The 15,261-nt window shown below is 35.6% G+C and overlaps 1 protein-coding gene across 12 annotated transcripts in view; it reads left to right on the top strand.

Annotated features, from left to right (window-relative positions):
- Positions 1-15,261, top strand: part of LOC132195858 (zinc finger protein 236-like) — a 189,228-nt gene that overhangs the window by 129,406 nt on the left and 44,561 nt on the right. For 11 of the 12 annotated variants that reach the window (XM_059618111.1, XM_059618110.1, XM_059618120.1 and 8 more), the window contains one exon: positions 12,876-13,319. In XM_059618111.1, coding sequence (XP_059474094.1) covers positions 13,212-13,319 — 108 coding nt within the window. In that variant the 5' untranslated portion in view covers positions 12,876-13,211. Of the gene's footprint in view, positions 1-12,564; positions 12,725-12,875; positions 13,320-15,261 lie in introns of those variants that run through there. The other variant, XM_059618113.1, reaches the window with a different exon arrangement.

Below are 15,261 nucleotides of genomic sequence, written 5' to 3'. Positions count from 1 at the left end.
AAAATTTAATAAAAATAAATAAATATAATATTAAATAAATAATTAAAAAAAATAAAATGTTACAACAAAGGTTATTTGTGGCTTTTTTTGGAACTACAGTAAGAGTAAATTTTATTTTTTTATTTTTTTTAAAATTCTTATTAGTATTTTTATAGGTAACAATTAATGATCTTGTACAATTAAAATTTTCCCAACTAATAAATAATATAAAGTGTTACTTATTTATATCTGTTTATATCTATAAATCAAGGAGCTTGTATTTATATTAATTTCTAAACTCTTTTGAAAGAACTGTGTGTTAAATAGCACTTCAACTATAAAATAAGATAATAATAATAATAAAGAATGCTATTGAAATAACTTTAAATTTTCTTTTAAAAATTATTCCAATTAAAAATTAAATTTGATATTCCTCTCACAACAGAATAACCAATCGACTGAGTAGTTTATACACAATTCCGTTTTGTAAGTTGTTTTAATAAAATTTTCTTTCAAGCACAGTTTTTAATTTTAAATTAAAATTTTCCCCGATGAAATGCAGTTCTTACGAAAAGGAATAATTTTCGAAATTTATTCAAGAAAAGTTGAGGTCGTTGCGCGTTGAAAAAGAGCTGGAGGTGAAATGATAGGATTTTACATTGCGAGCGAGTGCATTTTTTGCTTCTCTCTCTCTCTCGGCGGAGGAGCATTTCTTTTGAAGCAATGCCGAAAAACCTGTTTCTTCTTCTTCCCTCTTGCAGAGCCTGGAGAGACTTTAAGACACGGTGCATGCATGCTGCTTGCAAATGCACTTTTTACGTTACATGCATATAAGTCGGCGGGCATTTTTTCATCATCTCTCTCTCTCTCTCCTGCATCCTTTTCTTTTTCTCAACACACAGCATCTCTTCGCAGTGCATCGCGCGCGAGGCCATTGACCGTCGCCGCGCGGAGCCTCATCCTCTCGCGATGGAGCTCGCAGTGCATATTGCGGGTCAAAGGGACACTTACTAGAGAGAAGCTCATTGCGATTAAATATTACATACGAGAGAGAGAATAAAAAGTTCATTGGTCGGCGCACTCGTATAGAATTTATTTATATTCGCCGCGGAGTTAAGCGACGCGACCGTACCACCAGTTCAAATTATTATTATATACACTCGGATTTTATTATTCTTCCGCGAGGAACTTCCAACTCGCAATCTTCATCTCGCAGCTTGAAGTCGCGGCTGGCCATTGTTATTTCCAAACTGAATACAATCAAAAGTTCAATCGCACATTTTTGCTGGCAAAAAATAAAACATGAAATTTATAATGTTTGTCTGAACCGGAAATTGGTTATTTTAATGTCTAAAATTATTCAATCAATTCTTAAAGTTCATGAAATACATCGCGGAGATTTTAATTTCAAATGTTTAACATTATGTAACATGATTTGAATCTCTTGATAAATGCGTGAAGTGAAAATTATACAACCCATGACAAGCAATTTTGAATCAAGATATCAATCAAAATCTATATAATTCCAAGCCCCAAAGAATGAAAATTTTTCTAATGAGCGAAAATTTAAATTATTTCGAGATTAAAGAAAACGCTAATTAAAGCATTGATTGTTAGTGGGAACAAAAATATAGTTTTAGAAGTATCCAAAAAATCCTTGTTTAGCAATTAAGAAAACGAAAAATTGCATGTGCTATTATTAAATTTTATTTATGTTTTTCTTAACAATGTCGTCATTATCATTTTCTAGCATATTAAGCAAGGATTTATGATCAGGATAATTTGATAAAAAAGCTGAAACACAGGCAATCAAGGAGACAATTTCAGAAAGTTAGAAAGATGGTTTATTACTTTTTGTGCGACTTCAGATAAAAATGACATTATAAACGATTTTTGCGGAGAGAGAACTTAGCTGTACATGTGCCATTAAAGAGGATAATAAAATAGTAAATTTTTTAAGGTTTACTTTTTTTAACTTACGAGCAAATTAAATATATGAATATTTTTCTTTTTATATAATTTAGCGATTATTTTTATTTAAAATACTGATTTTCCATAATTTTTCAGAATCGCAATCAAGTTTAATAAGAAAGAAAATTAAATTCAAAAAGAATAACAGTTCTTCCTTTATTGATATGTGCAGGAGTTAACTCTAGCTGGTTAGATCGCAACTCTGATTATTTCATCCTCTTGCAAATGAGGCGTGGAATTGGATCTGCCAAAAGGATGACAGCCAATTGAAAGAAAATTGCCTGCAGATCTATTGTATTTTTTTCCAAATTCAATTTCTATCAATTTCCATGGGAAAGTCTACAGAGGAATTTTTCGATTGACTTTTGCGTAATTGAAATTTCGGCTGCAGATTTAAAAATTCTGAATAAATTTCAGTCAAGAATATGAATTTTATATTTTTACCCGGGGCGTCTGGAATTTATTCACGCGCGAAAACTTACTTTTGGCTGGGTGATATATTTTAATTTTTTTATGACGCGCGGCGCAAGGGCATCTACAGCCGAAATTCAGAGAGATAAAACCCTTGCATAGCGATCGAAATTTAAAGAGGCCAATGTGCAAAAATTAGAAATTCCTATGAGCCGGTCGCAATAAGGTCACATTCGTGCCGTCTGGGAATTAAAATTTCAGATATGTCTCGTACGTTTTCCGCACATGCTGCTCTCAGAGGGTAATGAGAAGAAAAAGTGCTGCACTCGGCGCGAGCGGACGCTTGCAAGGGTCCGGACCGCGGCGCGGGACACTCGCTCATTTGCATACGCCGCACGCTTGTTGGGCAGCTGCCGTGCCAAGTAAGCCAAGCGCGCCGTCAAAGGGGTCACTACAACCCCCTGCGCCACACCGTTTTGTCCACGGGTCAGGCCGTAACCCTTTCTTGGATCAAATTAATTTTTTTGTGTGCCGGCGCAGCTGACGAGCGCGATATATTTATTGTTTGCTGGTCCGCCGGCCTGCATCTGATTATTTACGATTTTTTGTGCTCCCGTCTGCCGGACCGCACCAACTAAAACATGCAGCCTATATGGATCCATTTGGCTTAAACGCTCTCTCGGCGCACCCCAGCTCCGCGTTTGACAAAAAGAGAATCACTGAACGGAAGCAGAGAATATTCGGCAGGAGGTAGGAAACCCGTCTATCTTTATTTAAACCTTTAAATGTCTCTTACAAATCTCACATTATTTTCATCCAACACAAATTTTTTCTCAATACTGTTCATTGACTGAACTGAACAAGAACAAAAATGATCAATAGTAAAATTGGATGACTTTAATTTATTTTGCATTAGCTCATTGGGGCTCAATTTTCAGTTATATTTTATGAGAAAAAAAAATAGTATAATGATCATTTTAGAAGTTCCATCAAATTCAAAGGTTGTTTTAATGTTAATTAGTAATTGAAATTATCGCCTTTATGTGGAATTTCGTTCCGAGACGCGAGATTATATGAGCGCCAAGCGCGGTGCAGAAAAGTTAAGAAAATTCCTGATTAGATAATTTTAAATGTTAATTATAAGGATGAAAATTCCAAAAAATTTACTATAATTTTCAAAGCAATATTTTTTTAATCTATTATTTGTGGATGTTATAATTTAAATTTGTCTGACATTCAAAATTACATATTTTATTTTCGACAATCAATTTAATAAATTAAACTGAAATTGTAAAATTTCCGTAAATTGCAATTACCCATTTTATACATTGCTCCGTCAGCGACAATGAGTCCCGCTTGTTAAAAGGCATTTTATCTGGTTTTATTATTTGCAAGTTAATACAATATTAAAAAAAATTTATAATAGTTACAATTGTTTAAAAATAAACATTTTTTATTTTCATTTTTACTATAAATCTAATATATTTAATCATTATTAATCAATTAAATTTATTTCTATTTCTATACTTTCAGAAATAAAACCTTAGGCGTGTTATGTTATTGCGTAATTACAAATCATTCTTAAAAATACTATTTATGTACTTACAATAACTAAGATTAAGTAGATATTATGAGAATAGTATAAAAAAAACGCAACCTCAAGGGCTTAAGTCTGTTATTGAAAACTTGGTAATTTGATATTAATTTTCTTAAAATCAACTAAAAAATTACAAATTAAAATTTCTAAAAGTGTTGCCATGAGAGATCTATCTACTTATTATTTTACCATTTTGCATCCTGTTATAAATTTCCTTGTCCATTTTAATGGCTTTATTGCCGCATCCTCCCCATAATCAATCCATTAATATTATATTCCCGTCTGGTGGGTTTGAAATTTTTCCGAATAAAGACTTTTTGGCATTTGATGTGCCGCGTGTGCCGTTGTGTCTCGCCTGGAACGCACCGGCCACATTGTTTGCCCTCGTTTTATTTACACCTGAGGGAGGTGGCGCTGGTCCCTGAGTGATCATTCCCGTCACGCGGTAAATTAGCTAATGGAAATAATTAATTGTGAGCTCGCACTATAAGAAAGAATTGGATGACTGATGAATTAATCATTACAAAGCCACCTGGAAAACTAATATCGCGCGCGCGTGCGAGCGAACCGCATTTTCAATTCGTAATTAATGTATTAATTATGACGCCACAATTAAATTACGCGCTGCGACCAAACAAAGACATTTTTATTTCGACTGATGCCGCGTTTCGCAATCACGATTTGGTCCCTTTTTCTCTCTCTCTCTCAAGGGTCCACTCTTTCGTTGATGTGCAATCAGCCCGAGAAGAGCTGCTATTGAAAGTGCTGAGCAAAAAGATAATGGCAATGATTTTCGCACACTTCCCTGCACTCTTTATCGCCAGGCCCGTGTTGACAGCTGCCACTTAGCGCGCTCGCTCAACCCGCTGCCGCACAAGCACGCAGTAATATTTCATATAGGCCTCATTAACAAAAAACATTTCAAGTGCAAAAATATATATAAGTTTTTTTCTTAATCAACTTAAACGCTAATGGAATTGTGTGACTTAACAGTTTGTTTTTCTTCAAATGAATCTAACTTTAAATTTTCAAAATAAACTTATTTATATTTCTCAATTATTATTTTTCACATAACATTGGAGCTCATATATTTTTTCCAATTTCAATAATGCTATTATATTGAACTCGCGTGGGAACAATGTAAGTTGCAAAAGTATTTTAGATTAATCCTTAATTTAATGTATATTTAAAAAAAATTAAATAATAGAAATTTAATTTGTTTTTATAAGTTCTGCAATAAAAAAGTATATAGTAAAAATACTTCAGAAATAAGTGGAAAATATCTTTAACTGCAGTTTTAATATATTTTTTTAACGAGCAAAATATTTAATAAATAATATAAATAAATCTTAATTTTTATTTTTTTTTCTTTCCAACCTTTTATAAAACTATTTCTTGAATTTTAAGCATTTTTAAGAGTAAAAACTTTCTTACATTTTATAAAATAAAGATAAAAAATTATTTATTAATTTTCTAATCTGGAAATCAAAGAAATGAAAATGGAAAATGGAAACTTCGTTAATAGTTCATTAAATAACATGTCAATGGTAATAATTATTTTTTTGAAACAGTATGAACATTTTTATCGAGGCCGAGCATTTGAAATTAATTTCTCGCATTTCCATATTCCATTAGTAAATTACGCTGTTGTCAGAAATCCATGATTTGTGGCTCTGCCGCGGACACACGCGAAATATTGCGGAAAACGAAAAAAGGTCATTTTTCTTTCTTTCCACGCTTAATAAATCTCGCATTCGCGCGCGATATGAACTCTCAAGCTGCTTTGCTCAAAGTGAGAATATTACTTTTATTCCCCGCACATAACGAAAAGTCATGCTCGAAACACGCCTTAATTTTTTTTGCAGGCGCAACTGCTGCTCCGAAAAAGAAAGAAAGAAATAGAGAATGAGGTGCTGGAGGAAAAAAACACGAAATGCGTGACCAATACGTTTTTAACAGGCTTCTCGATGCTTTAATGCCCATCAGCGAAATATAAAATTTAATCATTTAGGCAAAGCATCTGCATCAACCCTTTTTTCCACTCTCGCAATCAAGGTGTATAATATCCGGGGCCAGCACGCGTGTGTGTCTCGCTCCTTTATACATATTTTCAGCTGGGCATAAATGTCTGGCCAATAAAAAAGGCAGACCGGCCAGAGACCATCAATGGTCCAACCTTGGCAACAGCTGGACTCTGGTCATACTTTTTATCTCGGCGTTTTTTGCGCGAGAATTAAACGCGTCTTGAAAGGCTCATTGCGCATCTGTTGGTCGCCGTCAGCATGTGGAAATCAGCCTGAGAAGCGTTTGATCCGACCTCGATATCATCACCGTCTTTGGATATAATATTATGTTGAATCAAACGTTTCTCTATCTACTACATTGTTACAATCATTGAGTTATTAATCAATCAAGCTTAAAAAATCTAAGCAATTGTCATTTTTCTAGATTTTTGTAATACTAATAACAGGATTCCTTTATTACAAGTATATTTTTATAAATTTTGATTTTTCACAATCTTTGATTCTTGAATATAAGGCATTTTTAAATGTATATGACAATATTATCGTTAAATTTTAAGTTTGCATATATAACAATGATTGTTATGGAAGAGTTAAAACTTGTTAAGAATTTATTTATTTTATTTTCAAATCCTGTTAAATATTTTTAATATAAGATTGGATTAGATTATAGAAAGATCTGAACTCGAGTGGAAAGCTTCGTAAGAAATCTTCTGTAAAGATATTTCAAATTTAGCAGCATTGGAAGCAACATATTTATAACTTCAAATAATTAAAACTAAACATTAATATATCATACATTATAAATTATCTACACAAAAAAAACTAAAAAATAATAAATTTTAATATTATCTTTAAATATTTAATTAAATCAGTTTAATAATGATAATATCCTTCTTTAATTTATATAATGATTGATTGTTAAAAAACAAAAACATTTTAATTTTAATGGTTAAAATTTTAAAACTACTTTAATTTTGATACTGTAAGCCACTTTAAAAAGAATAATGTGGCTTGAAAGTCTTAAAAAACGTTTAGCTCTTGATTTATTGAAGTACCCTGTTGAAATCATATTATCATAAACGCATTTATTACTTATTTCAAGATCACTTTTGAGCTACTAAAAAATTTATTAATATAATATTAAAAAAAAACATGTATTAGTGGGAATTATTATGATATTTTTCCTTGTAATTGATTACGTTTTCAAAATAACCAGAATTAATTCAATTCAAAATTTTCCTCATTTTCTTCCGTGTGGAATTGATGAGTTTAAATTCATAATTTTTATTTTGGACTTTGAGCTTTGCCGGCGTAATTATCATTAAAAATACACGGCCACATATCGCATTCATAAACAAAATATTTGACGCACACACACGTGTTTTCACTTTTTCATAAGCATTTTTGTGATATAACTTTTTCGCTCGGTGGCAAAGCGCTTTGCGATAAATTAATTCGTCAAAAAAGCACGTTTTTGGGCGCTTACAGCCCTTGTGCCTTATTGATTGGCGGGACGAGCAATATTTCAGCATTATTGGGGATAAACAAATGTTCATGTGGGATGATTGAATTTGAATAGCGCGGCCGGCGAGTGCGCTCGGAAATATCGCGCATAGTTTTACAATGTCGCATTACCGGCGGCGGCGGCTGATTTTGAAATATTGGCCGATCAACGCCATAGGCACGGCAGTGATTATGTGTTTTTATTGGCGTTGTTTCGCGTCAGTGCAATCATAGAAGTGGAAAATATTAAACCTCACTTGCAACGCGATTACACCATCGGCAGCTGCTCTCTGGATTAAACAGGTGTAAAAAGTGACTCAAAATGCCGCGCGAGAGTTATTGCTTTCAAAGCTATTTTCAGAGCGAGCACAAAACAAAACACAGCACCGAGCTTTATTTGTGGCTTGGGACAATAATCAGCTAAATGGGTAACTGCCTGATTTTTATGCATATCCTTGATCGCCAACCGTATAAAAGTTTGACTTCTAATGCAATAAATGGGTTTTATTGCTGATTATTCTCGTCCGTAAATATATGAATTGGAATTTAAGGTTATGATATTTTAATTGATTTTTATGTACCATAATTATGGTCAGATGCATGAAGAGATTCTAATTTTAGTCCGGTGTTGCATTCGTATTGGTACTACACTCTGTGATTGGCTTTTCAATCATAAAATTTAATCGGCTTTCTGAAGGAGAATCATACAACACATTAATAAATTTAATTTTATGCTATTATTTGCTATTAATATTATATCTTAAGCAAATATATTTTTTTACATTTCAATTTGATTTAAAAAAATAAAAATTTAAAAAATTAGAAATTTTAAATATTGTAAATTATAAAAAAAATTAAATGTTAAAAATTTATTACAAATTTGAAAAAAGAAACATTTTTAATGTTTAAATTTGTGTGCCTATTTTTCTCTCAACCAATTTTTTTACAATAATTGGTTTGTTCTGACTTGTTTAAAGAAAAATAAATTATTGAATTGAAATAAATGCAAATCAATTTTAAATAGACGTTCCACTGATTTATTTAGGACAAACACAGATATAATGTCTTAACTTGAAAATATTTTGAATTTGATTTTTTTATGGTACAGGATGTAGTTTGTGCCTATTGATATTTTACTGCGCACTTATTTCTTCTCTCTTTGCGGTTAATTGGTCTCTTCGCTAACTCTTTAATTGCACCACTGTAATTTGCTATCAAGCGCGTCTAATGCATATTATGTGCTGACTGGAGCCAAACACGTCTTGCCCTCAGCATTCCGATGACCTACCTCAACACGGAACTCTTCTGTCTCTCTTTCTTTCTTTATTTCTCTCTCGCAGAGAATTACGACTCACACAAGTAACAGTGTAGGTGCCATTTGAATATACTCAGATATTAAGTAATTAGGTTGGCAGCCGCGAGAGAGTCTTGTTCACCTCTTATCAAACCCGCAACCGCTCTTTCTCTCACATTCCAGATTAAAAACATCACCGTCAGATGCTCTTTTCTAATTAGAACGGCCGGTAATTCAAAGCTAATCGATGTCATGGATTAAAATATTTTATAATGCTTGTGAAAAAGTCGATAGAGAGGTGATCTGTTCTTCGGTAAACATTTGCCTTATTTATTTTATTGCTGTGGAGGGATTTTAATTAAAAATCGAATTGATATGCTTTCAATTATTTTAACACAACAAATTGGCTGTCACGAGTTATACGAATTTTATTTAATGTATTTTCCCATTTGCATAAATAAATTTCAGCAAATTTCCAATCAAAAGTTGGGAATTAATTATAAAAGTGAGTAAATGCATGCGTGGAATATTAAAATCTGATCAATTTAATTCGTTTTTGTTGCTCGCAGCTGTGAATCATAAATTAATTTCAAAATTAATTTGTTTAATCTACTTTCAATACCTAAATTTAAAAAATATTGGAAAAAGAAGTACACAAATCACACACTTGATATTTTTTATTATTAACAAATTAAAGTTTACTTAAAACTAAATTGAAGATAAATAGGATTTTCTAATTTATTTCTGTTAATAATTTGCTTTGCTGTAATCTTTAAACCCTCACAAAATTTGATATCTGCGCGATAACCCGAGTGAACTTTGTTTGCAAAACTGTAGCAAGAATCTGCGCTCTCAAATTGACATATTTAGGGCGCAAACTCGATATATTTAATTGTGTAATAAATTAAGATCTCGTACCTGTGGGGAGGACTCATATTCCTACGACTAATTTATAATCTGGATCAGGTTTTAAGGACAATCGGGCCCGCAGGGATCGAAATAATTATCGCACACATATACACACACACACACTGACGGCGGAGCGGAGGCTCTATTCCGAGAATGTAAAGCAATAAATATGAATTATTGGTGGCGTTCGCGAACACAACACTGCACACTGTAAATCTGCTCAAGGTAGCAGCACCAACAAAATGCATCTTGAGACGAAAATAATAATAAGCGGAGACGGCCGGTCATTTATATTTATTTCTACACATCTGCAATTTATTTGTTAAGGAACTTGTGTAGTGAGAGAGAAAGAAAGAAAGAGCCAAGAAATGAATGCAGTGCTTTGGGGTGGTCTTTGTCGTCATACACTGATAGCACCGAGCAGTGGCAACAAAACACGACCTACCTCTTTGCTAATAAATTTAATCGAGAGAGAGAAGAAGCTCTTTCTTTCTTTCTTCCCTTGAAAATATTTTCCTTCCTCTTTCTCAAAGTATATAAAAAATTCCCCGCCGCGTATAAATAAACTTGCGTCGTTCAAGATGCAATGTTAGAAAAACCTGCCTGACTGGATTCTACAATGGCCGAGGAGAGACTCCTCTCTTTTATAAAGAAAAAAGCGCAGGCGATTTTTATATATGTGTGCAGCGCTGTTCGAGCCGGCAGACTTCTTCTTTATATATGCGCTCCTTAGGAGATTTACTTTTTTAATCGCGCGGCGGCTTCGGCTTCGACGGCGGCGGCGGCGGCTTTATGGACACCGCAAGAGCGCACTTTCTGCCTGCCTGCCTGCCAGTCTGACATGCGTGCAATTTGAGTCGTCCGTCGTCGTCTCGATTTATAATATATTATGAATCCTGTCTTCTTATTATCTCTCCGACGCTATGCACACTCAGACGCTGCTTGGTGCAAAGGTCAATGACACATGCATGCGACACAACCAGAGCCTTGCATATTTAAACCGGCCCAAAAGTTCTTGATCAAATCCGATTTACTTCAAATTATCAAGATTTGCATTAAAAATATTAAATTTCCCAAATTCGCAAATTTTTGAAATGTTACGACATTCAGTGCCGTAAAATTAGTAAGCAAAAAAATAAAATTGTATCCAGCTAATTAAATAATAAGGTTGATGAAGGATTTTACAAAATTTATTAAAATAATTTGATTGATGATTTGAATTTTTAAAACAATTTAGGAAGCATTATAGAATATAATTTGACAATTTTATTCATCCCAAACATTCAGATAATTAAAATAAATTAAATTAATACACAACGACGTGCCGAATCAAATGAATTTTGATTTATCATGACTAAAATACATAGTTTAGCAGTTTATAAAAAAAAATTTAAAAAAACGACTCTCACAAGAATTTTTGCAATTTTCTAGAATTAAATAAAATAAAATATATTATATTAATCAAAAGCATAGTTTTAATAAAAAATATTAATTTAAATTTTAAATAAAAATTTAAATTATAATATACATTATAAAAGTTTAAATAAAAATTGTGTATATATTAAAAATATCATAAATTTTTTGTAATTTGTATTCCTTTGTTTGATGCAAGTGCATTATTTGCAAATGAAGCGGTCACCGAGCGGCGCGCGCGCACCGATATCATAATTCACAGCTGCAGCGACTCGGCGAGCACTCGGAGGTGTCAATTATGGCACGCAATCGTGGAAGGTATGCACTTGTGTGCACCCACACATCACGAGAACGGCGAGCGAAACACCGCGCGCGCGAGATGATGCTGCATCAATGGATCGGTCGCTCGCATCTTCGAGACCGTCTTGATATCGCAGACTCCCTACCACGATCACTCTTATCCCCTCTACCGCGTGCGCCCTTCTCTCCGGCTTGCCGCCGCGGCCCGACTATAAGATCGAGGTGCGCATGTTCTTCAAGGCATCATTATCACTGCCGGAGAGAGAGAGAGAGAGAGAAAGAGCACTGCCCCTTACAAAAATAACCAAAAATTTTCCAAATAAAAAAAATCGAAGATTAAAATAATTAAATTTCATTAAGAAAATAAAATGAATTTATCGTTTAAAATTTTGTTTTTATTTGAAAAAATTTGAGACGGGATATATTTATTATTGATTATTTACTGTTCGGTTCAATCAGGCGCGGTTTTGTTTTGCATAAAAAGCGGCTTTCATGGGTGATCATGTGTTTTGTCGGTCGCGCCGCGCCAAGTGGTCAAACCAGTTTGAGGGTCGGGGATGTAGCTGTTGGTATATCAGATGAGAGGCCTGGTGGTCCAGCGCATGCAACGTCTTGGCTGGCCTGTCTTTAACGACCCTGACCACGGTTAATAACATGCCCCACAGCCGTGCAAGAAGTATAGTGACGGCCGCGGACTGAAAGTTGGAAAGAAAGAAAGCAAGCAAGCAAGGCTTCCTGCTCGCCACGGCCGTCGCGCCGGTTGCATAAATCCGCGCCCGAACAAGAAAAGAAACGCATTTTCCGCGGGTATAAAAATCGCCGGGAAAAGACGACTGTTGATAATAAAAAAAAGAAGTCAGAGGAGGGTTGGCCGGGGCGGAATTAAAAAAAAGGGTTGAGCTTGGTGCAGGGGAGGGCGGAGGTAAGGAAAGAGTGGCGGAGGGAGGGATACATTTTGCGAAGCGGCGGCGGCGGCGGAGAAATAAGTGAGTAAAAAGGGTTTTCTCTCCTCTTCCACGAGACGTCGTGGAGCGCTAGCTGCTTGCTTGCCGTTTTCCTCGGGGTAGAGCATGTGGAGTTGAGCGCAGGCACCTCGCAGAAAGAGAGCCGCGCGGCACAGGAGAGAGAGAGAGCGGGCGCGCGCGAGAGAAATAATATACGTACACACACACAGAGTGTAGGGGCAGAAAGAAATCGCGAGAGAGGGGATAAAATTATAAGAGAGGGGTGGCTAAAAAGATAGTAGCACTGCTTGAGAAGAGAAGGGCTGTTTTGAGATCTAGTTTTGAGAAGACAGTCTTTCTTCAGAATCCGAACCAGAAGGTGCGATCTCGCGGGGCTCATTTGCATATCACGCCGCGGCGGACACATCTGTCCGTCCTGGTGGGGGGTGACCATTGTTGTTGATTGTTGTCCTCCGTGTGTGCGTCCGTGCATATATTAATGCATTTTTTTTTTCATTTCTCTGTTGCAGAAGTCAGTCAAAAGTCTGGCGCGGATTTTGACCCGGCACCCATACCAAAGAGCGGCCGCAAGTTCGTCAGTCTGATCTCACTCAGGACTTGTTCTTCTTCTTCTCCTTCTACTTCTTGTAACACCATGTGCTGCTGAAAACAACCAAAGTGACTCAAACTAGTGAATTTCGTCGAATGACAATTATTATTCTTTTTTGACAATTATCGTTTGTTGTTGCCCTGCGAGAGTTTATTTTTGTTGATTTCGCCGCCGAACAAAAAGTCGCGCGCGACAAGTTCCTCTTCCCACACCGCAAGCGATTTTCCCGACGCCAGTTCTACCAAAAACTGAACACATGACCGAAGTATCTAACCGGATCTTCAAGATGAATCCAGACTTTTGGCAGGCCAGGTCGCCAGCACCCGACCCTAAAGTCACAGAGAAGATAGTCAACGAATTACAGGTAAGACCCTTTCAAATAATTTTCCCACATTAAAATTGTTTTAATTTCAAACGCAAATATTTTTAAGTTAAACCGATATAAATTTAAATCAAGGCCAAAAATAAAGAAATTAAATTATTCGCCAAAAATTTCCATCAGCTAATATTGCAAAAAGTGTCAAAATTAGAATTTCTGATAAAATGTCGCTCATAATTTTGAACATAGAATACAGTTTATATTTCATTATTCAAATCGGTGTGGTTGAAATAATTATTTTAATGGCGCGGTTTTTCGGCTAGAAAATAGACGAATCGGGAAGTCCGCAGACCGGCGCGGTCGTTGTGGCCGAGGGAGCGGGCGCGATCGCCGCCGCGGGGCCGGCCGCCCGTCTACCGGTCTCGCCGCTCCAATCGCATCGATCTTTTCCGCCTTCCGAAATTAATTAAAACCAATTTTTGCGCGTCAATCGGTTCAAAACGAATTTCAAAGCGGCCAAGGATGTGTTTTCAGCGGTTCGAGAAATTTTCGCTGACGGGAAGAAGACGATAAATCTGTTGGCACGCGCTCTCTTAAAAATAACTTTGCAGACACATTGCGCGCCGCGAGATGACGAGGTGCATTCGCCAAGGTCTGCTCTCGCTCGCGCCAATGTGCAATTGCACTTGATGAACCCGCGGCCGAGGCTAAAAATAAAATTAAAAGCAAACCTCGAACGGAAAAGGAGAGTTAATCTTGCGCGCCGTGATTAACGCAGCGCAATTAGACGCTAGCTCGGCATACAAAGATATTATCGCGAGAGATGCCCAATGCACCTATTTAATTATTCGTCCTGCAGTCACGACACCGCGAACACTTATGCAGAAATAGAATTTATTATTACAAGTTCGGCCCAGACCGATAAATTTAAGAAATTATATTTTTTTTTCTGCCGACGAACGTTATCGAAAATTTTATGCTTTGCATGCATTTGATTAGTCTCGGCATTGTTTTTATTTTGGTGATTTTTGTGTGTTTTATTGGGCGCGGTTGAAAATATATCTCGGAGGCACGACATCGCACTCGGTACTTTTGTATTTAGCATGAAAATGTTGTAGGGCGCAATTTTATGTGAAATACCACTGCAGAGTAAAAAAAAACTAACAATAAGTTTTATCATTAAATTGCAAAGTATACTTAATATTTTTCAAGTCTTGAAGTTTACTATTTTCTGAAAAGTTGAAACGCAAAAATTAATGTTATAAAAGTTGTCTCAAAAAAATAAGATTTGCATTTTTTCTTCTTTTTTTTTAAATAATATTATTCCATATTTTGTAATTTGTATAAAAATTCTGTATAAATTACGGGTCGCAAGGGTTGCGAGTGATGGACAGTGGTGGCAGAAGGGGTGAGTTAGTGCGAGCGATTGCCGGTAGGTTCCGCGCCGTGTTTCATCCCCTGCGCTGCTGTGCGTGTTGCATAAGCGACGCGTGCGCCTGAACTGCCGAACATGAAATTAAATGCCACACACGGCTATTTTGCTCTCTTTGTTATTTCGCATGACACTTTTTGATATTAGCGCGGACGAGCGTATAAAAAGTCGCACGTGAAAAAGTGAAAGCAATATCAAAATGTGTATCACTGCAAAAATAATTAAAAGTCCGGACACGCGAATTGGAAATTTTTATTGCACTGAATATAAAATATTCGTACCGGCGCCACATGATATAATTAATAATTATTTTTCCATTTTACAAATGAACGCGTCCGTGGTCGCTTCCGACCCGCGCTTTGTTATTGTTTTTCTATGCAAATGCACCGCGATTATTTTTTATATATCATTTTTGTGTGTGTGAAAACGGTGTTAGTACCGCTGATGGAAGAGTTTTGGCGAAAAATTGTGATGCGAGTCGCGCGCGTTTGAATGCCGTCGAAAAAGAGCAATACATATACAAGTGTTGCAGAATTAAACCGCGAATAACACACG

This window comes from Neocloeon triangulifer, unplaced genomic scaffold (genome assembly GCF_031216515.1).
Source record: "Neocloeon triangulifer isolate White Clay Creek 2 clone unplaced genomic scaffold, ASM3121651v1 ptg000011l, whole genome shotgun sequence".
In the NCBI taxonomy this organism is placed as follows: domain Eukaryota; kingdom Metazoa; phylum Arthropoda; class Insecta; order Ephemeroptera; family Baetidae; genus Neocloeon; species Neocloeon triangulifer.
Note: the sequence above shows the minus strand (reverse complement) of the source record. Positions and strands in the feature narration are given on the sequence as shown.